Source organism: Euleptes europaea, chromosome 8 (genome assembly GCF_029931775.1).
Source record: "Euleptes europaea isolate rEulEur1 chromosome 8, rEulEur1.hap1, whole genome shotgun sequence".
In the NCBI taxonomy this organism is placed as follows: domain Eukaryota; kingdom Metazoa; phylum Chordata; class Lepidosauria; order Squamata; family Sphaerodactylidae; genus Euleptes; species Euleptes europaea.
In genome coordinates, this window is record NC_079319.1 from 13679145 (window position 1) to 13705563 (window position 26419).

Sequence of the window (26419 nt, forward strand, 5' to 3'; positions counted from 1 at the left end):
TGAATTGCTAAACAGTACCCTAGAACAACATCCATTCTCTCCTGTGTCTGAATGTTACAAGGAAGATTGAGGACAGGATGGCCAGCTGGTTTTCATGGATGCTTTACCACTATTACAGATTTTGTTTTCCTTTGAGGAACCCCCTAGGGAAATTCTGTGAAACTCCAGAGAAATTCTGATTGTGTTCTGGGGAAACGTAATCTAGATCAATGTTGCTTGAGCGCTTTCCAGTCGTTTTGCTTACTTGATTAAAAAAAACAAATCTTTGTTTGTTACATGACAAGAAAATATTGCACCTCCTCCCTGACTCTCCCGTTTCCTTTTTTGATTAACTTGTTTGTTATGAAGGGCATGGCATGGATTTTGCATTGGAACTCTCTTAATTCAGAATGACAGCAAAAACAAGCTGATTTGAATTGGGGGGGGGTTACTTGAATTTTGCTTGATTTTGTGGGTGGGAATCAACCTGTTTGAATCCAGATGAGTAATGACCAGTGTGTTTGCAACACAGTTGACGATTACCACACATACAAGTTAGGACGTGTGCAAAAGAGGGTATCAATTTTACCGAATTTTCTGGAGTTGCTTGGACCTAAGAATCTACTTGTGTTTTTCTCCTTTGTGAACAGGAAGAGGAGACATCCAGCCTCAGCTGGACAGTGCATTACAAGATGTGAACGACAAGTACCTACTTCTGGAAGAAACGGAGAAACAGGCCGTTAGGAAAGCCCTGATTGAAGAACGCGGCAGGTTCTGCTCGTTCATTTCTATGCTGCGGCCCGTCATTGTGAGTTTCATTTCAAAACCTTCTGTTGCTTGCTTGTGTGAAAATGAGTCAGCGAAGAGTGTGGTGTGCTGTCAGCGTAGTGAATTTAATCCAGACTCACTATGATTTAAGGTAGGAGAGAACATGAGATGCTGCCGAACAATAGAGAGAAAACTCCAGTCAAAGAGTCAAACCAAAATCTTTCGCTTTCTCCAACTGAGCTCGGAGGACATCTTATCAGCGGGTTTTATCATCCTATGGTCAGGGAGGCAGGAACTCAAAATCTTAACTTCCTGTCCTCTGGGCTAGGATCGCCCCCTGCTCTGCAGTTCTCCTCCTGCCTTAAAGGGAGAAGCAGGTCTAGCCGCTAGCTCTCTAGCATACTTGATTCTTTACTATTTTTTCTTCCTTTTTCTCTCCTGTCCTGTGTCTTATCCTTTACTGTGACTTACTTCTTGTGTCTATAGCTGTTTATTATCTTCCGGCTTTACTGCCTTTAGCCTCCTGTGTCGATTGTCTTCTGCCCTGCCTTTCCACCCCCCTCCAATTTTATCTCATATTCTCTGGTCGGAGAGAGAATGCTGGCAAACCGGAGAGCGAGCCGCGGAGGAACTCATGTCGGGGGACGAAGAACAAGTCTCTGGGCTGCTCTCGCCGCGGCGCTCTCTCTCTCTCTTTCCCCCTTTCCTTATACTTCAGGGCAGCTTACAATAATAGTTTAAAACATTTTCAGTTAAAACCAAAAATAAAATCGCAATCCCCAACTCTCTCCCTCCTCCCCCATGCCAGCTTCTGTAAGATTCAGGACAAATTCCTACATCAATCTAAGTTTAGACAATAAACTACGCCAGTAGCTCCCAACCTGGGGGCTGTGGACTCCTGGGGGCAACAGATTTATTGCAAGAAGTTCATGAATCCATATGCACACAAAGCACTGTCCTTTTGATCCTTTCGTCATGATGTATTTTCTCAGTCGGCGGATTCTAATAGTACAACTGCTATCACGTAGGTAGTCCGTGAAAGATTTGAATGCTAAAAGGGGTCCTTATACTCAAAAATGTTGGGCACCACTGAACTACATAATTTTGTTTCTTTTACATCTCCTTGTTCTTTGGGAGTGACAAGGAAACATCTTTACCAGTATAGGTACCTCAATATGGAAGGGATGCTGACATCCACCTAGCCAGCCTGGCCTTGTCTTGTAACTCATCATTAGTATATAATTATTTTCAACATTGACAAGTTGTGCCTGGTTAATAAAATATAGTACTATACATGTCTGTTCCTGGTAGATCCCAGTAAAATAGATAAGTTGGCTACTGTCTGGGTATGAAATCAAAGCCAATAAGGCGGGCAATGCTAATTTGCTGAATTTTTTAAAAAAATCTTCCAGGAAGAAGAAATATCAATGCTGGGAGAAATAACCCACCTACAGACCATATCAGAAGATCTGAAAAGCCTCACTATGGATCCTCACAAACTGCCACCATCGAGCGAACAGGTTTGTTCAGCTGAGTTAAAGCAGGCCACTTCATTCCATTTGTTGTGTCCACTAGGCTCCTGAGTGGGAGAAGTACACACACTTAGGATGCAGTCCACAGCGAAGTTCTGTACAAGTCCTGCAGAAATGAATGGCCGCTGCACAAAAGCATGGTAGTGTTTTGATCGTCTCTTCCTCGTTTGAGCAGGGATTTTGCAGGAAAACTTCCTGGTGGATGGGGCCCTTGACCTTAATCATAGAAGCATAGAGTTGGAAGGGACCCCCAGGGTCATCTAGTCCAACCCCCTGCACAATGCAGGAAATTCACAACTACCTCCCCCCCACACCCCCAGTGACCCCTGTTCCATGCCCAGAAGATGGCCAAGATGCCCTGTCTCATGACCTGCCTAAGGTCATAGAATCAGCATTGCTAACAGATGACCATCTAGCCTCTGCAGTACTATTATTACTACTATACCATTATTACTACTATTAGATGGCCATCTAATCTCTACTTGGATTTTGGCAGACAGCACTGGGATATTACTGGCAAGATTTCAGGTTACTGTGTGTGTGTGGGGAGGTGGTTTGGAATTTCCTGCATTGTGCAGGGGGTTGGACTAGATGACCCTGGTGGTCCCTTCCAACTCTATGATTCTATTCTAGGTGTGTTTGGAAAAGGTTCTTTAAAGAGAAGCTACCATACAATATTCAGTTACGCACTGATGTTCCATGTATTTCAGCTGGTCATATGTGCATAATTCCATTTTAATGCTGTTTTAATCAGTGACACACGGATCAGATTTGTGTGCGTGCATTTGCATTTTTCAAATTCATGGCAAAGCTTCAGCAACCACGATGCATACTTTATTTAGGAATGGCATCTGCCTACTTTGTATCTTTACACTGAAAATGTTCACAAATGACTCATTCCAGATTGAAGCGTAGCGATTATATGCAAGCATGCCCTAAGCTTATAAGTTTCCTTGGGTGAAAAGGACTTCCGACCACGGCACGACTTTCTCACCTGCCCCATTTCACTGCAGCCCAAAATGCCCCCCCAAAGGGGGCTCCCTTTTGGTAAATCAGTGGGATACCCTCGATGGAATCTTCTGTTAGTGGCAGGGTAGGTGGGCCAGATAGCTGCTTCCTTCAGTCCAAGTGCTGATGTAAACATTGTGTATGGCTGTCTCCCATCTCCAGGTCATTCTAGATTTGAAAGGTTCTGACTATGGTTGGTCCTATCAGACCCCTCCGTCTTCTCCCAGTACCACCATGTCCAGGAAATCCAGTGTCTGCAGGTAAGCACATCAATAAAGCAGTGTATTTCTTAGAGAACAAAGTATAGATGAGATAAGCTTTATATGCATGATTTGATACACTCTTTTAGAAAATTCAGAGTGGCTTACATGGACTTCCTATTATTTTCTGTTCTGGCACAGTCCAAGTTCCTGCCACCTCAGCTTTAACAAGGCTAAAGCACCTGATGCTGATAGATAGCTCATTTGCTGGACATTGAGCATTAGTGTGGGGCTGGAGTCCATGTAATGGCGCTTAGGGTGGTAAAATCTCAGTGCGTGCCTGTATTTTGTGTAAAAACACAAAACTTGGTAACAGTGCTATCCTTCAGAGTGTCAGGTAAAGGTAGTCCCCTGTGCAAGCACCAGGTCATTCCTGCCCCACAGGGTGATGTCACATCCCGACGTTTCCTAGGCAGACCATGTTTACAGGGTGGTTTGCCAGTGCCTTCCCCAGTCATCTACGCTTTACCCCCAGCAAGCTGGGTACTCAGAGTATCAGATTATGAGAATATTACTAATTAGCTACACCGAGAGCCTTAAAAAAACGAAGGCTGTGAACCAAGAAGGCTGCCGCAGAAACAGAAATATTATGGCACCTTTAAAAACACAACCTTTTCTTCCAGCATAAATTCTCATGGACTAGAACTCTGCTTCTTCAGATGCCCGAAGTGGGTTGAAGTCCATAAATGCTCATACTGGAATAAAAGTTGTTAACTAGTGTGGCACGTGACGGCTGAACAGACGCAAACCCTGCAGTTTTTGTTACTCAGAGCGGAGATTAAAGACTTTCTGATTGAGGAGGTCTTCAGTCTTTCCCAGTAAAACTCAGATTAAACCAGGGTAAGGAACAAACCCCCGACTGATGTGACAGCAAATCTGATTTAGATCAGGTAACTTCCCAAATGTGGAAGTCTTTGCTTCTTGGCCCGTGCCTTAGAAGAAAGAAAGTACACAAGCCTGAGAATAAACCAGGTTTCTGCTTGAAGTTTCTGATGTCTGAATGCAGGCTAAGGGTATATCAACTATCTTTCCAGTGCCCCTGTTTTGTGAACCTGAATTCTTTATGAATATTTCTTTGTAAAAAATTTTTTTTACAAAAATAGCGGCTTTAATTTTTCAGTAGGCTACAGTGTTATGGCTGCATTGGTTTCTCTTGCAAACCTGATGGATTAAACTTCTAACTGTAAAACACGAGAGATCTGAACTGTTCAGCACTGTCTTGGTTGGCTTTCCTTTTGCGCGAGGGTTTTGGAACCCTTGGATACCTTGTCCTCCCTCCTCCATGAAACTGTTTTCTTGCCTTCAAAACAGTTTGGCAGCATGCCTCTCTGCCCCGCCCCTCTGCAGGGCCCACTGGTTCTCTCCTTTTCTCCAGCAAAAGGAAGACGTTCCTCTGTTTTGCTTTGCTGTTTTGTAGCCTCTAATTGCTCTTCCTTTGCCCTTTGCCCTCTTCTTTCTTTTTTTGTTTCTCTTAATTAAAACGTTTGCCTTCCGATTCACATGGATTGGAAAGCCGAAGCGCCCTGCTGAAGCACTGTTAGACCAGGATGACTTTGCACTTCCCTACATACCTAGCTGTCTGTGCATGCATATGTATGGTATCTATAGACAGGAGATCTATAGATATTTATATATCGACAGTGGTAAGCATAGGCTTTTAAAAAAATGCAGTATCCTGAAAAGTAAAGGAAAATGGCTCATTGTACCTTCCTTTAGTTGGCAGCAGCATATCAACAGCAGGGTCTTAAGGTTTGAAATAATCCATCTGCCTCTCATCTCCTGCCACTCTTCCCACTACACCCAGGTGCGAGAGGTCTCTGAACAGATCTCCTGCCCTGCTGGTAGGGTAAGGTATTAAAGCACTTGGATGTGTGTGTTTGCAATAGGACTGTGGTGTCTCGGGGGGGGGGGGGTTAACCCTTGCACCTGTACATTTTCCTGATGCAAATCCCCCCCCTGCTGTTTGCTGCAAGTAGGGGAGGAGGGAAAGGCATGCAGGTGGTACATATGGAAGTGGTGTGTGGCTGAAATGGGTTAAACCTGTTCTTTCTCAGTGTTTTGACCTTGTCTGGAATCCCTCTTTAGTTTCAGACACCCCCCCCCCCCAGTGTAGGAGATCAGCTCACGTCTGGCTTGGTCCAAAGTGGATACATAAAATCGTGATACAAACTTTGGTTCAGCCAAGGGAAAGGGTGCATTTTCTTATAATTAGGCTTTGCAGCGAAGCGAGTGAGGAGACAGATTTAAGGGCTGCGGAGACACATAGGGACCTGATGTACGGCGCACAACCCGCCGGTATGTTCCCTTGTGCAAACCCCATAGAAGTGGTCCATCTGCCTCTCATCTCCTGCCATCCTTCCCACTACACCCAGGTCAAGACACTTGGGAGTGGTCCAAGACTGCTCTGTCTGTCGCCGTGGGCCTACACAGGAAAGCTCCTGGTGGATTGTGCTCCGTGTTGAGCAGCATTCATGGGGTGTTGTCTGGGGTTTTCCATCATGGGTATCAAAACGTCTTGAAGCCAGCCCCTGTAAGCAAGCTAGGGCTACTTTCCTTGTAATAGTGCCACGCGGACAGTTCCTCGACTGTTTCTGATCTACAAACTGTTTCTGATGTATTAGCCCTCTGACTATTCATTTGTAGCACAGTGGCTACCTTTAAAAAAAAAAAAAAAAGCTGCTTCCCTCCTGCTTTCATGTTTGGTTGCCTGGAAGCAACGCTGCTTCGCCATAGGCGACCGGCTACGTGACTTAATGTGGAATCCTAGATCCACACCATCTTATTAAATGCCCTTTTCCTCCTTGACACAAAGGATACTGCAGGTACTTAAGACCCCTGCCTGTTATTGCTGCCAGTGGTTCCTTTTCTTTATGGTTTATACTGCATGCCCTTGCCAGAGAACCGTGGAATGTTAATTGTACTGTGCTGGTCTCTACCCCAACCCCTTTTTGTTTTTCTCCTCCCCCGATGCCCCCATCTCTCTTTTTTTCCCTTTTGTGTCTCACAGCAGTCTGAACAGTGTTAACAGTAGTGACTCCCGGTCAAGCGGCTCACACTCTCACTCACCCAGTTCACACTATCGCTACCGCAGCTCCAACCTGCCTCAGCAGGCTCCGATGCGGCTCTCCAGTGTGTCCTCGCACGACTCCGGATTCATGTCCCAGGATGCGTTCCAGTCCAAGTCGCCGTCCCCTATGCCGCCAGAAGCACCGAACCAGGTATGTCTGGCGGCCATTTTGTTGACCGCAGTGCCTCGTTGGCGTTCTGGCTAATGTCTCGTGAAGGCAGTGCAGCTGGAGAAAAGAAACGTGGTTGATACACGTTATGGTTTTTAAAGAGGTGGGTCAGGGTTCCCCCGGGCAGCCATGTGTCCTGCAGCCATGTAACAGCTTCTTTAAAAAAAAAAAAAAAATTGTGTGTAGATTGGTATCCTTCCATCTTTGCAAACTCCAGCTTATTTTAGCAATTTAATAGTCCCTCGTTACCGCAGAGCATCCATGCTTGCTTGCTTGAATGCTGCCCCTTCAGCGGTGTTAGAATCATAGAGTTGGAAGGGACCACCAGGGTCATCTAGTTCAACCCCCTACACAATGCAGTAAATTCACAACTACCTCCCCCCCACACACCCAGTGACCCCTACTCCATGCCCAGAAGATGGCCAAGATGCCCTCCCTCTCATCATCTGCCTATGGTCATAGAATCAGCATTGCTGACAGATGGCCATCTAGCCTCTGCTTAAAAACCTCTAGGGAAGGAGCGCTGACCACCTCCCAAGGAAGCCTGTTCCACTGTTAAATGGAAGATATGGCAATTTACCTTATTCTGGCAGGCTTTGTCCATGTGACTGGAAGATAGTGGATTCATTATTCCATATGATGTTGGAATGCCCCCAATATAATTCCTGTCGCAATCAATGGATTACCCCTGTCTTAATTCAGTTACCTGCCACCGAAACAAAAGATACAACAGTTCCCATTTGGCTGGTGGATAGAGACCCAAGAACAACGTTGGCAGTAGCCAAGTATCTATCCACCATATTTTCCTTAAAGAAATAAAGGCTCCCCTTTTACTGCTCAAGACCTTTTGGTCAAGAGAGCTCAAAAGAAGGAGAAAGGAAATAAAAAAAGGTTAAATTTGTCTTCAACAACTTGGATAAAACTTGGAAGAAAATTGGAATTTGCATGATGGAACAGTTGTTATAATTTGCATGCAACAACTGGTTTACCTTGTTTTGTAATGTAAAAATATATAGAGCCCCTTGGGCAGAGTGGTAAGCAGTACTGCAGTCAAAGCTGCAGGAAGTGGGACCAGCGCACTCGTCAGCTCTGGAATCCCCATTGCTGTTACACTTTTAAAAGCTTTTTGAAAGCAAAGCAGTCACAGGGTTGGTCCCTTTCTGTGACATCCAGTTTCTAGGTAGACGTTTGCTAAGATGTGTGGAATCACTGCCCAGTGGGAAATCTGGTTATCGGAAATCACTTTTTTGCCAGTTGAAAACATTAATCGTTTTTGTTAACCGCTAGGCTGACGGAACGAAGTAGACCACTGCAGACAGATTAAAATTCTATGTAGAAATCCGTATCACACCATCCGCATGGCAATGCAAGTGGCCATTTTGCTGCTCTGGGCATTTTTTTTTATTTTATTTTTTACGTTTGCTTGAATTTCTCACTACTCACAAGAAGTGCTAATTGACACGTGCGGTGTGTTGACAAACTTCCCCAAAAGTTGTTTTAATGTGTAACACGTGTTGTGTTTTTTGTAAGCAACTGATGGGTTCTCATCTTGGCATTGTGCTCTAAGGGCTATGTGGGAGACCCACTCGATGCCACGCTTTGTGTCTAAGAGCAGGATGCCGTTTCCAGCAGTAACACTGTGAATGAAAGCAACCTGCCCGTTTTGCAGCCCGAGCTCTTTATTACCTCTGCTGTCGGATGTGCTCTTGGTGTCCCGCTGTGTGAGTTTTGTTCTGCGTTGCTGCGGGATGAAGAGATGCGTTGAACAGCTGACCGCATCTCTTTGTGCCGTGGAATTGCAGGGGATGAAATAGAAAAGGAGGACATTTGGGTCAGTCCAAGTTGACCTTGCCCCATTATAATTGACCAGTTTGGAGGTGTCAACTAACCAAAGCTGCTTCATGGAAAGGGGGTCATTGGCATATCTCCATACAGAGGTCACTGTAAGGTCTGACTCGCTCTGAAGAACAAGAGTTGGTTTTTATACCCCGCTTTTCTCTGCCTAAGGAGCCTCAGAGCGGCTTATAATCGCCTTCCCTTCCTGTCCCCACAACAGACACCTTGTGAAGTAGGTGGGGCTGAGAGAGTTCTGAGAGAACTGTTACTAGCCCAAGGTCACCCAGCAGGCTTCATGTGGAGGAGCAGGGAATCAAACCCAATTCTCCAGTTCTTGTAGGCTATCCAGGCTGTGTGACCGTGGTTTTGGTATTTTCTTTCCTGACGTTTCGCCAGCAGCTGTGGCAGGCATCTTCAGAGGAGTAACACTGAAGGACAGTGTCTCTCAGTGTCAAGTGTGTAGGAAGAGTAATATATAGTCAGAAGGGGGTTGGGTTTGAGCTGAGTCATTGTCCTGCAAAGTATTAAGGTAATGTGCTAATCATTGTCCTGTAAGTATCAAAGATAATGTGCTAATGAGGGTGTGGTATGTTAATGTGGAACCATTGTATCCTGAAGTGATCTGTTAACATGTGGAATCCAAAGCTAATCCGCATTAGCACATTATCTTGATACAGGACAATGATTAGCACATTGCCTTTAATACTTTGCAGGACAATGACTCAGCTCAAACCCAACCCCCTTCTGACTATATATTACTCTTCCTACACACTTGACACTGAGAGACACTGTCCTTCAGTGTTACTCCTCTGAAGATGCCTGCCACAGCTGCTGGCGAAACATCAGGAAAGAAAACACCAAGACCACTGTCACACAGCCCGGATAGCCTACAAGAACCGATGAACTCTGACTGTGAAAGCCTTCAACAATATTTCCAATTCTCCAGATTAAAGTCCGCCGCTCATGTGGAGGAGTAGGGAATCAAACCCGGTTTTCCAGATTAGAGTCCACCGCTCATGTGGAGGAGTGGGGAATCAAACCCGGTTCTCCAGATTAGAGTCTGCCACTCATGTGGAGGAGCGGGGAATCAAACCTGGTTCTCCAGATTAGAGTCTGTCGCTCTTAACCACTACACCATGCTGGCTCTCCCTACCAAGCATCGAGATGATCCTTGAGCTCCATCACACCTAGGACATATAGTATGAACCAAAGGCCTTGGGTAGAAACCCTTATATCAGAAGGCCTTGCTTTTTCAATCTGCACACCCACCCATGAACACATGAAGCTGCCTTATACTGTATCAGGCCAGCGGTCCATCAAAGTCAGACTGGCTCTCCAGGGTCTCAGGTTGTGGTCTTTCACCTCCTACCTGATCCTTTCAACTGGAGATGCCAAGAATTGAAGCTGGGACCTTCTGCTTGCCAAGCAAATTCTCTGCCACTCAGCCATAGCCCCACTCCTTTTTCTGTGATGTACAGATCACCCTGGAGGTTCTGTGCGAGTGAAGGTGGCACATACAAGCTTGAGGCTCAGTCACAAACCTCACTGAACGTCCAACCTACACACCAGGTCACAGCTTGAACCAAATCTCTATCACTAAAAACAACAACACACAGGCTGCAATCCAGAGATGTTTGACCAACTCTGAATAAGCATTAAAACCTGCCCTTGGGCTATTTCAGCCCTGTAAGAGAGTAAGGGGGGGGGCGACTTATCCTGTAACATCTCAGGTCTGTTAGCCCCATGCATAAACAAAAGTGAGAAAGAATCCAGATTCTGGGCCCGGAAACCCACTTTTTGCACCTTAAATAAATTACGGAAACCAGTATAATTTGCTTAATTTGTTGAGCAATGTTATCTGGAATCTCCTGCCAAAATATTTCTATGCCTCTCATGCGGCGTATGCCGTTTGCCTCTGCCCTTCTCCTGGAAGAACCACACAGCATTAGAAATTGTGCTGTCGTCGTACTACAGCAGCTATTTGCCACTGTGTGGAGAAGAGCATCCAGTTGCAAATCATTGCTACAATGCAACTATTGCGCAATACCCAGTCCTGTATGGTTGCAGCCGCAGGGGCCAAGTCTATGACTTCCATGTGGCAATGAGAGGTAAAGCGATGAGAATCCTGCGTGTAGGGAAAGAGCTTAGATTTCAGTTATTCTTTGGGGATGAGTTTTACTAGTCTTCTGCTCCACCAACAACAAAGGGGGGAAAAACGTAACCCTAAAAACAACAGAATTAAGTACCCAAAGGTCAAGAAAAAAATCAACATTCAGGGCCAATGATTATACAATGTAAAGGTTATATCAGTACAAAATATGTATATATTTATTACAGGCTTAAATGAATAACATATATAAGGCCCTGCAATAGCCTACCAAACCAAACATATTCATGTAAACATACAACACAAATGGACATACGATCACAGAAACAGAATTTGACCTGTAATAAATATATACATATTTTGTACTGAATTTTGATTTTTTTCTTGACCTTTGGGTACTTAATTCTAGTCTTCTACTCCAACGCGTAGTTTTTGTCTCCCATTAAATATCTGATAGTGACCGGACAAGTCGGCTTGAAAGATACATAGTACGGATTAGGCTAAAAGGTGTTTTGGGGGGTCCATGTGGTTGATTCAGGAGTGAGTCTGACCTTTGGAATCCCTTTCTGGGTCTCCTTCGAGTACCTCTGTCCACACGACCTGGGGAGTGGCTTTGTATTATTTCCCACCAATATACATGGAAATAGTTATTTCGGAATGAAAAATCTGTGTGCGAGAGCCAGCAGGAATCTGTTGTTCTGCACGTTGCTCTTTCTCGACAGCCACGTGGCTTTTCGGTTCTCACACCTGCTGTTTCCACATGTATCCCTGCAGTTTTTCCTCTGCCCGGCAGCCTCAACAGGAAGGCTGACTGGATGTGGCCACTACATTGCTCCGAGGGCCATAGCTTGAGTGTAGGTGGTTCCCCACTTCTTAGTTCTCTAACTGAAGACGACTCAGAGGGTGTGGTGCTCACCCATGTGGGACCCGCTTCACAGAAAAAGAAACTTCCACAAGGAGTTGGCTTGCAATACCATAGATAATCTGTTTCCCCTCTGAGGAAGAAAGGGCTCGTATCTAGAACCCGTTGCTTTCGTCCTCCTGCCTTGTTACTGATCAGCATTGGAAAGCTTTTGGCTGTGTTTAATAACAGTTTTTTCCTCCCTTCAGCCCTAACACTTTGCTTCTCTCCTCCTCCGTGCGTGTGTGTCCGTGTCCCTCATTGGTTTGTTTTGCCTCTGTTGGCTTGTCTTCTCTTTCTTTTCCTTTGCTGTGTCGTGGTGCCTTTTTTGTTTTAAAACCCCGCAGAATTCGTCCAGCTCTGCCTCCTCAGAAGCCTCAGAAACCTGCCAGTCAGTGAGCGAGTGCAGTTCCCCCACCTCAGTCAGCTCAGGCTCCACCATGGGGGCATGGGCCTCCACCGAGAAGGTGAAAAAAAAAACCGCTTTGTGTCTCTCGCAACCACATTCTTCACTCCTCCCTGGGCTTTGTGGCGTCCGAACCATTAATAGTTTAATGCGCTCAAGACAGAGGATGAGACTGTGCAGATGAGAATGGAAATCCTTCCCTGCTCCTTAAAAAAAAAAAAAAAGTCCTGAATTACAAAGCATTAGAACCTGTCCACACGAACATATGAAAGCTGCCACCATTTTGGTTGTCGTAAGTGGTTTTGTGAGCACTCCAATATGTTGTGACCTTGGACCGCCGTGTCCTACAAGGGAATGAGCCAGAAGAGGGTGGTGTGTTGTGATTGAAATGCAGGTTGGAGTGTTCTCAGGGCCATTTATTGTGCCCCCCAAAAGTCCTTGTGATAGCTTCCATGACTGTCTTGGTAACAATTGGCTTGCTGCAGGAACCACCTTGTTAAAAGGATAATATTAATTTGAATTGGCCTTTTCTAATAAAGATTAGGCCCAAAGCTTAAATATTGTCATTGGATGTCTACGTGCCTAGGATTCAACATGTGCTTTCCCAAATCCTGTTTCAAAATCTGAGCCTTCCAAAACATCTAGGACCTAGAACAAAACATTCTGACTGCAAGTTGGAGCCAGAGTGAGCGATCGGATCCATTCTCATCTGGAAATGCTGCTGATTCCCTCTTCCATCTGACATAATTCTGTCGCCCCCCTAGAGCATGTCATTTTCTGAGGCTGAACTGTCCACTCTCTCACAGGAACGGGAAACTGACTAACCCAGGCTTCCTAACCCAGGCTTATTAACAGATTTGGGGAAAGGCCGTATCTCGCTTTCAGAGCCCAGATTGAAATCGCCACTCGCCCCTAAATAACTGAGAGCGTCGGAGCTCTGGAGAAAGTTCTTCCGGCTTGCCTTCGTTTGATCTGACTCTTTCAGGCAGAGCAGCTAAGGAGAGACTCCCCGGTAGCTAGGCTCCCTGGGTCAGCTGCGTAAGGCCGTTCAGCCCCTGAAAATGAAGTTTTTTCCTTTGGAATGTTGTTCCCTGTTAGAGTAATAGTAACGAAGCATGAGCCAAGTGCCGTATTGGGATGTTACGCTGCAGGCATTACCCAACCCCTCTTTCTTTCCAGCAACGCATGCCTGATTTCACCTTCAATTTTTCCACCCCCAGATTTGTCCTATTTATATTAATTTCTCTTTTCTTGTTTTTTTTTTTATTTCGTTTCCAGTTGTCTAATGGGTTTTATCACTGTAGTTTGTCAAGTGGTCCATCCTTAGCCTCAGTTGGTGCAGGCCCCATTCCTCATTTCCTGTCTGTCTCCCACGCATGGACCCGGGCTTCCTCCTCCACCCTCCTTCCAGACCACGGTCATTATTACTCCATTGGGCCGGGCATGTTTCCATCATCTAAGATCCCTAGCTGGAAGGTTTGTGTTTCTTTTGTTTCTGTCATGCTCTCCTATCCATCCTCTCCTCCCCCCACCCGCCCATTTTTTCCACTGCGGAATGTTACCTATCAAATCTCTATTGATTTTTTTCTTTCCTCAGCTTTTAATGCCGTTCTGAATTCTTGATCTGACAGCAAAGGATTTCTTCCCTCCCTTAAATTAGCTCAAATACAATAGCGTAGAGTTGGATCCAGTTAGTCGCAGCACTTTCCTTCAGCCTAAGAAACCTTCCTCCGACAGGGTCCTTTTGTTGAGGACAGCTCCTTGGGCCGGAGGAAAGCGCCACTGCCAGGATGCTACCCTTGGCATTACATCAGGGAAAGGGTCAGCATATTTCTGGATCTGTGCACCATTTTTCCCAGTTAGTGCAAACTGAATTTTTGACACTCAACTGGATCGTTTTTGATGTGGCCAAGTTGAATGCACATAGGTATGGTAAAGGATACAGAAATTTATCAGTGTTTTATTTATTTTTTTCTGGGCACAATTCAGTTTGCACAGATTAATTTTTGATAGGGAAGAATGATTGGTTGGCTCTACTGAGGAAGGGGACAAGGGGTGTGCATATCGATATACCAAAAAATACCAAAAAAGTATTTTTGGGTTTGTTTTTTTTAACCTGGATGGAAAAAAGGCGGCAATCAAGGGAGCAAAAAAGCAGATCCCGAATAATGCCGAATTTTTAGGCATTATTCAGGCCGCTTTGGCTCACTGCCATTTACCCCCTTCCCCCTTGTTCCCTCCCCCCTTACCTGCCTTTGACAGAAATCTACCCCTACCACTTCTTTGGGCTCTGGAGAAGTGGCAGAGGGGTGGATTGCTTTCAGATCCACCTCCCTGGCCCTCTCTGGGGTCCGGAGAAGGCTGTCAGGGTGGAACCGACAGAAATCACCCCCAAAGCCTGGAGAAGTGGTGGGGGGTGGATTGCCCCCAATGGCTTTCAGATCTGCCCCCGGCTTTCTCCAGACCCAAGAAGGCCGGCGTGGCCGATCTGAAAGTTTTTTTTGGGGGGGGGGGGGTTTCAGTATTTTTCGGGTTCAGGTTTATTAACCTGAAAATTTTCGATAAATCCAGGTTTTTGGATTTTTCAAAAATTTCCGGGTTTGAAAAACCCGAACCCGAAAAATACTGAAAAAAAATTGGTCCACACCCCTAAAGGGGACTCGTGTTCCTCTCTTTAACAAATGTGAGCCAATGGATCCAACTCATTGGGGGTCAGCAGTTTCTAGTGGTTTTTATCTAGGTATACGTAACACGGGTCAAAATGAACAGTCTTCTTGCTAGTACCAAACTATAATGGCTAATTGGTGTGTTGCATCGTCATTGTCAGGGTACACATGATATCTTAGGGGTGTGTTCATTAGGTTTATGAAAAGCTCTTCAGACCTAGTACATTTGTTAGGAGAAGAAAGAGATCTGCCCTATAGAGGAAAAATTGGATTTGGTTTCATAGGCTATTCCTTAACTGCCTGTCCTGGGACCACATCTGGGTCTTGGATACAGAAAGTTTGTTTCCTTTTAAAAAAGCAAAAGTGGATACCATGTATAAAATACAGCGTGAGGAATTGCTCAAAATGTTTATCTAAACATCATGTATGTTTTGGGCTAAGTTTTTTTTAACAATGGCTGTGAATTCAAATACTGTAGAACCGGATTCAAACCTCGTTTACCACCAGCAGGAAAGAACTTTCACCTGCAGAAGTGGGAGTTGGTTGACTTTTGCCAGTTCAGGTTGCAGTTGGCATTCCTCCGCTGACTCCTATAGCATGCCCAAAACTGTTCCTGTGAATCCTCTGACCCTCGAAGACAGCTCGTCAGGCAGACTCTGATGTCTATACTCAGAAGAGAGAGGCAGGGACATTCTGTTCCACGAGCAGAGAGTCTGTTCCTTGCACTAGAGGGAAAAAAGAAGGGGGAGAAACCTCAGATAGAAGACAGGGGCGGGGGGAATGTGCAAAGCACCAGAGGTTACAAGGCGTTTATCTAATAACTACTAGCCGGTAGACCTGTCATTGTGGTTCTGTGTTGTATTATCAAGACTTTTGCTTTTGCTCATACTGTTGTGGTTTTCTGTTATATTAGCAACACTTTTGCTCATTATTTGTGTACTGTAATACATAGAATCATAGAGTTGGAAGGGACCACCAGGGTCATCTAGTCCAACCCTCTGCACAACGCAGGAAATTCACAACTACCTCCCCCCGCACCCCCAGTGACCCCCTACTCCATCCCCAGAAGTTGGCCATCTAACCTCTTCTTAAAAACCTCCAGGGAAGGGGAGCTTACCACCTCCCGAGGAAGCCTGTTCCACTGAGCAGCCGCTCTAACTGTTAGCAAATTCTTTTGATTTAATTTCAACCCATTGGTTCTGGTCCGACCATCTTGGGCAACAGAAAACAACTCGGCACCCTCCTCTATATGACAGCCCTTCAAGTACTTGAAGATGGTTATCATATCCCCTCTCAGTCTTCTCCTCTTCAGGCTTTGCAATTTATTTGAACCTTTGTTGTTACTATTATTTTGTAATACTTTGGAGTAGCTACATGTTATTAGATAAACGCCTTGTAACCTCTGGTGCTCTGCACATTTTTTTTCTGCCTTGCGCTTGAGGCCCATCTCTTTCCACACGGCCTCAAATGGGCCTGTGAATGTTGACCGGCAATTAAGTGATGCTGAAATTCCTCAACAGGAAGGTGCCCTAGTCTGCTTCTGTTTAATAGAAGGTGCCTGCATGGCATTTTTAGCTGAAGATTAGACTCGGTGATACTGTTTGACATCCAGGCCCACACAGACCTGAGCAGCTGGAGATGATATTAGCTCCTCAGTATCTTTCTGCCCTTGCACAGCATCCTGTTTTCAAGGTCTGTTTAGGATATCAATGACACCTGCCTGCTTAACAGGGCTTATTGACAATAGCTGAGATGCTTTCGTTTAGCCCTAAGTATTACTAATAAGGCATTATACCATATTTGCATTTCTTATGCATTATCTTTGTAATTAGGGTTGCCAACTTCCAGGTACTATGAAAAAATAGCACTAGGCTCAAAGATATATGCAAATTTACAAATGTATTTTAACTTGGTTACACTAACTATAATAAGTGCCTAAACTACCACCCATGTGAATACATAAATAGACAAAACATATTTTTACAAAGTACTTTTCCACGTAAGCACAAGTGCTTTGTTGACTTCCTATTATACAATTTTTACAATTTCCACAGGTTTATAATGTCAAAGCAATAAAGTGGTAAGCAATTATTTATATGCCTGCAAGGCTAAGTTGCGATACTGTTCTTTGAGAATAAAATTCTTCTTCGCCAGAAAGGATTGAAAGTTTAGTTTAGGCACTTATTATAGTTAGTGTAACCAAGTTGATATAAATTTGTAAATTTGCATATATCTTTGAGCCTAGTGCTATTTTTTCATATTAACTATACTAGTATAGCATTGGTGTTTTTTTCCCCTTACGTCCTAACTTCTAGGTACTAGCTGGAGATCTCCTGCTGTTACAACTGATCTCCATAGAGATCAGTTCATGTGGGGAAATGGCCACATTGGCAATTAGACTCTATGGCATTGAAGTCCCTCCCCTCCCCAAACCCCGCCCTCCTCAGGCTCCGCCCCCAAAACCTCCCACCGGCGGCGAAGAGGGGCCTGGCAACCCTATTTGCATTCCAGCATTAGCTTAGGGTTCCCATTTGCCTGCTTATGGCAGGAGACCTCCAGGTAATTGCAGCCGTTGCCCGCCAATGCTCCCATGATTGGTGGGCAGAAACTGGAGCCAAAGTGGTGGTGGAGGAAGGGCTGCAATCATTCTGGGAGAAATGTTTTAAAAAAACAGGCCTTGCCTACTTACAGGGAGTTCTGGCCATAGAGTTCCTGGTGGTTCCTAGAGCTGCCTAGAACTCTCAAGGATTTGCCCGGAACTCTGTGGTCAGAACTTCCTGTAAGTAGGCAAAGTCTGGTTTTCCTGTTTAATTTTTTCCCAGGGATGCTGCCTCCCCCCCCCCCCACAAAAAAAAAAAAACTACCTGGCAACCCTACATTAGCAGCTCCTTTTTTGCAACTAAGAGGAGAGAGCATATGGAATTCTCTCAGGATTTTAGAGGTGACTCTGGAATGAAGGCAGTCAGTGGGGCTCATCTTCATGAGATAACTGGATCTTGCCCATAATAATTGGCACAATTGGCATCTTAGAGCCCTTTCCAAACAATTGTTTTTGTGGATCTGGGTGATTACTGGAATTGTAGCTTTTGTCTTAATGGTCTTTCTGGCACATATCGACCAGCTTCTCCATTATCTTGGATTTTTTCCCCCTTGCTCAGAGGAGCTGTATCCAGATATCACAGATCAGCTAAAATGATATGTCTTAGACTGCCAATGGGTAAGGCATACCTTCTTCCATGAAATGGGAGGCACATTATTCTCAGAGCACAAACACTTTGCACCCAATGCAAACATTTCTTGGCCCTGTTGGAGGCTGATAGGGAGAAGGCACTCTCAGAACAGTAACTCATGCAGAGATCCTATGTATAAGGTGCAGTGTGCTCAAAACCCAAATGTAACTAATCAGTTGATTTGTTTCTCATAGCACTCAATTTGGAAATTTGGTGAGATAACTCCCGAAGAGGGTGAAAGGGAAGGACTATGACTTTAAAGTTCTCTCTCTGTTAGAACAGGCAGTACTGATTGGGTAGCAGCTATAGAATTCATAGTTGCACAGATGAAGTAGAACAAAAATCATTTGGGGCCAGTTTTCTGCACAGTGAAACCGTAGAGTGAAGCCCCAGATCCAAAACTTGGGTCGATCCCAAATTTTCAGAACCGTCAATTAAAAGAGGAATCCACAGCCATCTGTTTTTTTCACAATGCCCTTTGGCTATTTCAACAGGCAGCTTGTGGCGATTTCAGAAATGTTGCTGCCATATTCAGCAGCCCCAAATCTTAGAGGGCACTTTCCTTTAAAAAGTGTACATATACTGCAAACCAGAACATGCATATTACTGTCACCCAGTTACGGAAATCTCTCTAGACACCGAGGTGCTTTCTATCACTGGCCACTAGGAGGCAGGCTTTTTGAAGAAAGGGTTGAGCCTAGACTGGTTGTCCACTTCCTCCTTTGGGCTAGTAAATAGTAGACAGTAAATAATAGAAATCCTAAAAAAAACAAAAAACCCTAAAACCAAGCCCTTAAAAGCTTTCATTGAGTATGACACCAGTTGCAAAAAGAAATCTATACTTCCATCAGGAAAAAGAAATCTATACTTCATCAAGTATTGCCTTTAGGCAGTCCCGGAATAGAACTTTAGCAAAGACACCAGGAAGAAAATACAAGACGATACCATTCTTTCTGTTGCCAATTGGAGTTTCCCTTCCATGCTATTGTGGGGAGGGAGTAAAAATGACCCCCTCCGAGCCATCAGAGTATATACAGCAGCTTACAAAAAATTGTGGAACAGAGGGACACAGTATGAAAATAAACTTGCAGGGCGCAAGTCCCCTCCTCTTCTTTTTTAAGAGCCAATTTAACCTGCCTTTTTGTTAAGGTTGTTTTCAGAGCTCGTAGCGCACCCTGGTGGCTACATGTCTGAAAAAACCATTCATTGTCCCTCTATCTCTTGCAACTGGAGACAGGACAATAACGGCACTCCAGCACAATGTAGGCCAAAACCCCGATGGGATACAATTCCAAACCGTCCTCTCCCCCTGAAGAGTGGAATGACGGGGAGGGTCTTTGGGTGGCAGCCAGGAAAGTAGCTCTGTGAATGGGCCATAATCGTAGGCCTATTCGTAGTTCACATGCTTTAGCAATCTTTGGGTTGAGTTGGGTTGCCAATCTCCAGGTACTAGCTGGAGATCTCCTGCTGTTACAACTGATCTCCAGCCGATAGAGATCAGTTCACCTGGAGAAAATGGCCGCTTTGGCCATTGGACTCTATGGCGTTAAGCCCCTCCCCAAACCCCATCCTCCTCAGGCTCCGCCCCAAAAACCACCTACCAGTTGCGAAGAGGGACCTGGCCACCCTTGAGGCAGAAGGTTTGAGGCAAACCATCCTCTTTACCCGAAGACAAGGGGGTGGAAGGGATGTTTTGGGGCAACCAGGAACATTGTTCTGAAAATGGGACCAGCCGTTCACATGCTTTAGCCATCTTCTGGTAGCCAGGAACAGGGCCAGGCTTGCAAAATGCAGGTTGAGCTTCCTATCCTGCACTGCTCATGCCGCATTTCAGAGCAAGGTTGGCTCAGCACCACTCAGGCAACGACACCTTTCCCCGCATGAATAGGCTTGGCCCCTTTTGTGCTGTGGCCCCTGCAGCAGAGCCCACGCACCCTTCAGAATCGCAAAAGTATTTAAGCGCCTCGATCCAAGGGAAAGCTAGAAAAAGTATTCATAGCCTGCTGAGCAGGGAGCGTTTACGTGACCAGAATAAAATTTCAACTAACGGAAATTTTTCCCTAGGATTGGGCTAAGCCAGGTCCTTATGACCAGCCTATGGTAAACACTTTGCAACGCCGCAAGGAAAAACGAGATGCGGACCCTGCTGGGGGAGGCCAGAATGGACCGCCTCTGCCCACAGAGGAAGGCCAAAGACCCCGGAGCATGACGGTGTCAGCCACCCCAAGGGTGAGGCTTTAATTTTGGATCCTCTGACGGGTTGGCATGTTGGTCCCCAGCTACTTCAGACCGTCCCTTGTCCTGACTCAAAGCGCTGCAGCTTCCCAGCTGCCTGGATCTCTGTTGAGTAAAGAAGCACTCGGCCAGGAGGTTCCTGAGTATGGAGGGAAGTTCTTGCTGAACCTGCAGCCCTTCTCCACCCGATCGTTTCAGCGGCTCAGTGAAAAGCAGTAGAAAAGAGCAAGAGTCCAGTAGCACCTTAAAGACTAACAAACTGGGAGGGGCTGTGGCTCAGTGGTAGAGCCTCTGCTTGGCATGCAGAAGGTCCCAGGTTCAGTCTCCAGCATCTCCAGTTAAAGGGACTAGGCACATAGGTGATGTGAAAGACCTCTGCCTGAGACCCTGGAGAGCCGCTGCCAGTCTGAGTAGACAGTACTGACTTTGATGGAGCAAGAGTCTGATTCAATATAAGGCAGCTTCATGTGACCCCTTTTGGGGAGGGGCTGTGTCTCAGTGGTAGAGCTTCTTCTTGGCATGCAGAAGGTCCCAGGTTCAATCCCCGGCATCTCCAGTTAAAGGGGCTAGGTGAGTAGGTGATGTGAAAGTCCTCAGCCTGAGACCCTGGAGAGCCGCTGATGGTCTGAGTAGACAATACTGACTTTGATGGACCAAAGCTCTAATTCAGTATAAAGGAGCTTCGTGTGTTCTGGCAGGGTATGAGCTTTCTGAAGAGGTGAGTTGTGGCTCATGAAAGCTCATACCCTGCCAGAAATTTTTGTTAGTCTTTACGGTGCTATTGGACTCTTGCTCTTATGTACTGCTAGTGACAGACTCACACAGCTACCCGTCGTGATCTGTCTCAGTAAAAAGCGCCACCTAAGAACCAACTCGGTAGCCCCAGCCTAGCCTGATATTGCCAGAGCTCTAAAGCTAAGTTAAGGTCAGCCTTGGAGACCACCAAGGAAGACGCAGAAGGAGGTAATGGCAAAAAAAAAAAAAAACCTCTGCTCATCCCTTGGCTTGAAAACCCTAGGAGGGGAGTCTCCAGAAGTCAGTGATGACTTGATGGCTCGCTATACCTTTTAAGAACCAACTCAGATAAGCAGAAATAGAGTAGGATCCCACCGATCCGTTGCACTAGCGGGGACTCCTCCAGCAGGAGGAGGCGTCCCCTGATGCAGAGAGGCAATCTAGGATTGTGTCAGGGAATCTGCTGAAGCTGGAGGGCGAGAGATTCAAATCAGATAAAAGGAAGCATTTCTTCACACAACACATATTTGAATTGTGGAACTCCCTGCCCCAGGATGTGCTGATGGCTGCCAACTGGGAAGGCTTGAAGAGGGGAGTGGACATGTTCATGGAGGAGAGGAGTATTTATGGCAACTAGTCAAAATTCATACTAGTCATGATGCATATCTATTCTCTCCACGATCAGAGGAGCATGCCTGTGATATCAGGTGCTGTGGAGCACAGGCAGGACAATGCTGCTGCAGTCGTCTTGTTTGTGGGCTTCCTCGAGGCACCTGGTTGGCCACTGTGCGAACAGGCTGCTGGACTTGATGGGCCTTGCTCTGATCCATCAGGGGTTTTCTTATGTTCTCGTTCTGCCTGTTGCGCCTCTACTAGTGCAAGTGATCCATGGGATCTAATCCATAGTATGTAATGAGTCTTCCTGGGCTGTGCTTGGTGGAGGATTCATGTCGGAATGCTGTTCCTGTGTGTAGAGAACTCCCTCCATCTAGCTAGCTGGGTTTCAGAGAAGGCTAGTGGTCTGGCTAAACCAGAGGTCTCCAGGCTTTTTGAGCCTGCCGGCACATTTGGAATTCTGCTAACAGTGTGGTGGAGCCAGCCACAAAAAAGGCTTCAATCATACAGTGCTGGCAGCGCCTGACAAAGCAACGTTTTTAAGTATCATCACGGCCATTCAAACCTCCAGTGGCCAGTCAGAAGCCTTTGCAAGGCAAAAGCCCCACCTGGCCCTGCCCAATTTGTAAAGATCACTTGGTGGGCACCCGGAAAGGTGTCAGCAGCCACCATGGCGTCCACAGGACCCCGGGCCTAAATTTTTGCTGGCTTGATCTTCAGCAAGCTAGGACACGATCCCTAAGAGAGTGAGGGCAGCTAGCCAGGGAGTTGGTGAAAGAAAGGGGCTACGACAGTCAACATACTTAGGTTGCTGCCTTCCAGGTTTGGAGCCCAGAGGTTGCTAGGGTTTCTTGCTTTAGCCATACAGGTTATTTGGGGACAGAGAGGAGCAAGTCTCAGCCGCTGTGGTAGCACTGTGCCACTGAATTGTGTGGGGACTTCTGCGGAGGAAACACTGGGGCTGGCCAAACCGGGCAATGCAAGGGGGCAGCCTTTGTAAAAGATTCTTTATGCTACGTTGCAAAGGGGACTCGTAAAAGGCTAGGAAAGGGGATCACCAAGGCAGGCGGCTCCAGAGATCTCTGGGGTTTGCCCTGACAGTCGTGCTCCAAAATCTAACCAGCATTCTCGATTGTATCGCTAGCAAGGAGAGGAGATGGAGGCATGTGAAGAGCTGGCGCTAGCTCTAACCCGGGGGCTGCAGCTGGACACCCAGAGAAGCAGCCGGGACTCCTTGCAGTGCTCCAGCGGCTACAGTACTCAAACAACCACACCCTGCTGCTCAGAGGACACAATCCCCTCGCAAGGTAAGGGGTGGTGGTGGTGTGGTTCCAGAGAGATTGCCCAGGTCACAGGGCCGTGTCTCCCAAGCCCTCCTGCATGTTGCAGTTTTGTTTCCTTAATTTATCCCCCCAACCTTTTTCCCACGTGGGGACCCAAAGCAGCTCACATCGCTTCCCTTGCCTCCATGTTATCCTCACAACAACCCTGTGTGGTAGGTGAGGCTGGGTGTGCGTGACTGGCCCAAGGTCACCCACCAAGCTTCCATGAACACACATGAAGAGTCAATGTGGTGTAGTGGTTAGGAACGGTGGACTCTGATCTGGTGAACCTGGTTGGTTTCCCCACTCCTACACATGAAGCCCGCTGGGTGACCTTGGGCTAGGCACAGAGGTCTCTCAGCCTCACCTACCTCACAAGGTGTCAGTTGTGGGGAGAGGAAGGCGATTGTAAGCCGGTTTGATTCACCTTAAAAGGTAACGGAAATCAGGGTATATTCTTCTTCTTATACTGAATCAGACCATCATTTCATCAAGGTCAGTATTGTCTACTCGGACTGGCAGCAGTTCTCCGGGGCCTCAGGCAGAGGCCTTTCACATCACCTGCTGCCTGGTCCTTTTTAATGGGAGATGCCAGGGATTGAACCTAGTACCTTCTGCGTGCAAAGCAGATGCTCCCCCACTGAGCCACAGCCATTCCATGGCAGAAGGGGGATTTGAACCTGGATGCTCCAGATCCTTGTCCAAATCTCACTGTGCCACACCAGTTGCTATAGCTTCCTGCTATTTGCAAAGCCCCGCTGCTGCCCTAGCACAGGGAAGGAGACTTATCTTGAGAAACCCCGGAGGTTGAAGGGGAAGGTAGGCCAAGGTAAAGCGAATCACAAGCTCAGGGTAGTCACCAGCAATGGTTGACTATTGGTAAGGTCGTAAAGCCACCTGGCTTGTGAATCTGTGATTGGCTTTTTCAGCTGTGAGTAGTCGAACGAAAGCTCTGGATCAGCAATCAGCTTGAGCCTCTTACACCTTTTTCGTTTTAGAAAAAGGAGAGAAATACTTCAAGGCTGTTGTAATAGGAAGCATACCTTGGAGATATTGCGGGCTCCGTTCCAGACCATCGCAATAAAGCAAGTCGTGCACGAGAGAGAGATTTGCTGCCAAAGGAGGGAGAAACTGGGCAATAAACTATTTCCCCAGGATCATGGGATTATTTGTACATGGGAACTATACTGCAGAGGGGAGTTTAAGAGGTGTCAGACCAGAGGAAATTCGCCATGACCCCTCTGGGTTGACAATTGGTAGGTCATCGGGACAGATTGGTCAGATGTAACATCTGTATGCTGCTTACCCCCACTTCCCGGAATGATTACATTTTTTCCTCATCTCGGTATATAACTTGAGTTTGCGGTTCCCACAAAATCCCACAGAGCACTTGGTTTTAGTTTTTTCTCCAAACATGGGAGTATACCGTAAAACTCTTGCCTGACAAGTTTCAGAGGTAAACGTGTTGGTCTGCAGTAGAATAGCTAGATCCTGATGAAGGGAGCTTTGACTCTCAAAAGCTCATACCCCAAAAATCCTATTGATCTCTAAGGTGCTATTGGACTCAAATCTAAGTAGCCTAACAAGGAAAGCCTTGTCAGCAGATGCCTGACTTACCTTTTTTCCTCCCAGTTTCAGACTATGATTATTTCTCTGTCAGCGGCGACCAAGAGACAGAGCAGCAAGACTTCGACAAGTCTTCAACTATTCCAAGAAACAGCGACATCAGCCAGTCTTACCGCCGTATGTTCCATGCCAAGCGTCCCGCTTCGACCGCTGGCCTCCCGACCACCCTGGGCCCCGTGATTGTTACACCTGGCGTAGCAACCATCAGACGGACCCCTTCTACCAAACCAGCCGTCAGACGGGGGACCATAGGGGCAGGGCCCATCCCGATCAAGACACCCGTGATCCCGGTCAAAACTCCAACGGTCCCAGACATCCCCGGAGGGCTGCCCAGTGTGCCGAGCAGCGCTGAAGAAAGCCCTGAACAAAGTCCCGAGGCTGGAGCAGGCAACCATGGGGTCGCAGGGATGTCCTCCTCTTGGAGCGGCCAGGCGTCTATCAACCCTCCGCCCGCGAGTCAGAAGCCGAGCACCATAGAGGAGCAGAGACAGACGGCTGCCGAAAGCGAGGGAGAAGAAAGCGAAAGGGAGAGCCCGAGCCTCGCTGCTCCCCCCTGCCAGCCAGCCCCTCAGTCGGCAGACCAGGGCGCCGGGGAGCCCCCACAAGGTGAAGACATGCTGAACGCCATTCGGCGGGGCGTTAAGCTGAAGAAGACCACCACGAACGATCGTTCGGCCCCCCGAATTTCTTAGATGCTGGACCACTGCCAGAGATTTCCAACGTAACAGAGACTGAACTATCTGATGTCTCTATCCATTCCACTGTACAATCAAGTTTTTCTAGGATACTTAGTAACAGACAGCTGGAAAAGCTCTCTTTAAAAATTTGGGGCTGGGGAGGGAGGGAGAAGGAATTTGCAAATGCTTAAGGCGCAACCTCTTCCTGACTTTTAATTTTTTTTTGTAAATACTGCTGATTTTTTTTTAAATCTGAGTTTCCCTTTTGATTTTTTTCTGAAGGTGCCAAATCCCCATTTAACTTTTTTATATAACTCTTTGTAAATGTTTTACATGCGTAGAAGGAAGAAGAATACAATAAACGTTTAAGTAGCTTAAATATTTCAGCTGGGAAGGGGGGGAGGGGAGGGAGAACGTTGATAGGAGGTTGCAACGTGTTTTCACTCTCACAAGCTTTTTGTAGAGTACCTTGTTATAATAGCAAGGAGACATCTTTTTTAAAAAAAATAATTAATTTTAACCTACAGAGGCCTAGGTTGAAAAACAGGCCCTCATAGAACAAGGAAGTACTTGTACATCTCAAAAGCAGGAAACAGCAGCTGGTTGATTAAAGCAATATATAGTGGAAGAGAGACAGCCTCGGACCGGTTAGAGAGGGTGATGGGGTTAGACAAAGGGGAAGGGAACTTACTGTTGCACAAAAAAAGTAGCCTAGCCGTAGCTTCATGGGTAAGTGCGTCTGAATAAGCCATATTGGATTGCAGTGTTGTTTCCGTAGGATGTTTAAGGACACTTGGGTGCTGGCCACTAGGAACTTCTGTGTTGGCCCCGTAGAAGTCTCTCAAGGGGCTGTGTAAGAGCGCTTGCCCTAAGGAAAGCGCCTGTGGAATTGTTCCTTTGGATTCTTTGTTTCGTTCGAATTCATTTTCTTCAGGACTTCACAGTGATATTTAAGCATGCCCATCTGGACTGGAGTGTCTTCTCTCCCCCCCCACTTGTTTTCCTTTGTTAAATAATCTACAGTGGCAGAAACTGGTAAGTGAAGGCAGGGAGACATACCAGGGAGTTCTCTACTCTGTAGCTTTTTTTAACTTTTACTGGTGGTGCCCAGCAGGCTGGGCAGCTCAACTAACAAACTGGGAAAGCCCCAAACAGTTTTTGAAAGAACTGCTGATAGATCCGAGTAGCAACCAGCTGGGAATTCCAGTAAAACTAGCAACACATTTTTTGGGGTGGGGTATTCTTCCACCTCCCTCCTCTTAAATAGCTGTTTGGATTGG

At 46.4% G+C, this 26419-nt stretch overlaps 1 protein-coding gene across 9 annotated transcripts in view; it reads left to right on the forward strand.

Annotated features, from left to right (window-relative positions):
- Positions 1-25299, forward strand: part of MTSS1 (MTSS I-BAR domain containing 1) — a 172955-nt gene extending 147656 nt beyond the window's left edge. The window contains exons 7-15 of one of the 9 annotated variants that reach the window (XM_056854787.1): positions 630-787; positions 2160-2267; positions 3450-3547; positions 6555-6765; positions 11975-12094; positions 13312-13509; positions 19994-20158; positions 22659-22821; positions 24469-25299. In XM_056854787.1, the coding sequence (XP_056710765.1) occupies positions 630-787; positions 2160-2267; positions 3450-3547; positions 6555-6765; positions 11975-12094; positions 13312-13509; positions 19994-20158; positions 22659-22821; positions 24469-25154 (1907 nt within the window). In that variant the 3' untranslated portion in view covers positions 25155-25299. Of the gene's footprint in view, positions 1-629; positions 788-2159; positions 2268-3449; positions 3548-6554; positions 6766-11970; positions 12095-13311; positions 13510-19993; positions 20159-22658; positions 22822-24468 lie in introns of all 9 variants that reach the window. The other 8 variants (XM_056854786.1, XM_056854789.1, XM_056854788.1 and 5 more) reach the window with 8 other exon arrangements.
- The last annotated feature ends 1120 nt before the right edge of the window (positions 25300-26419 follow it).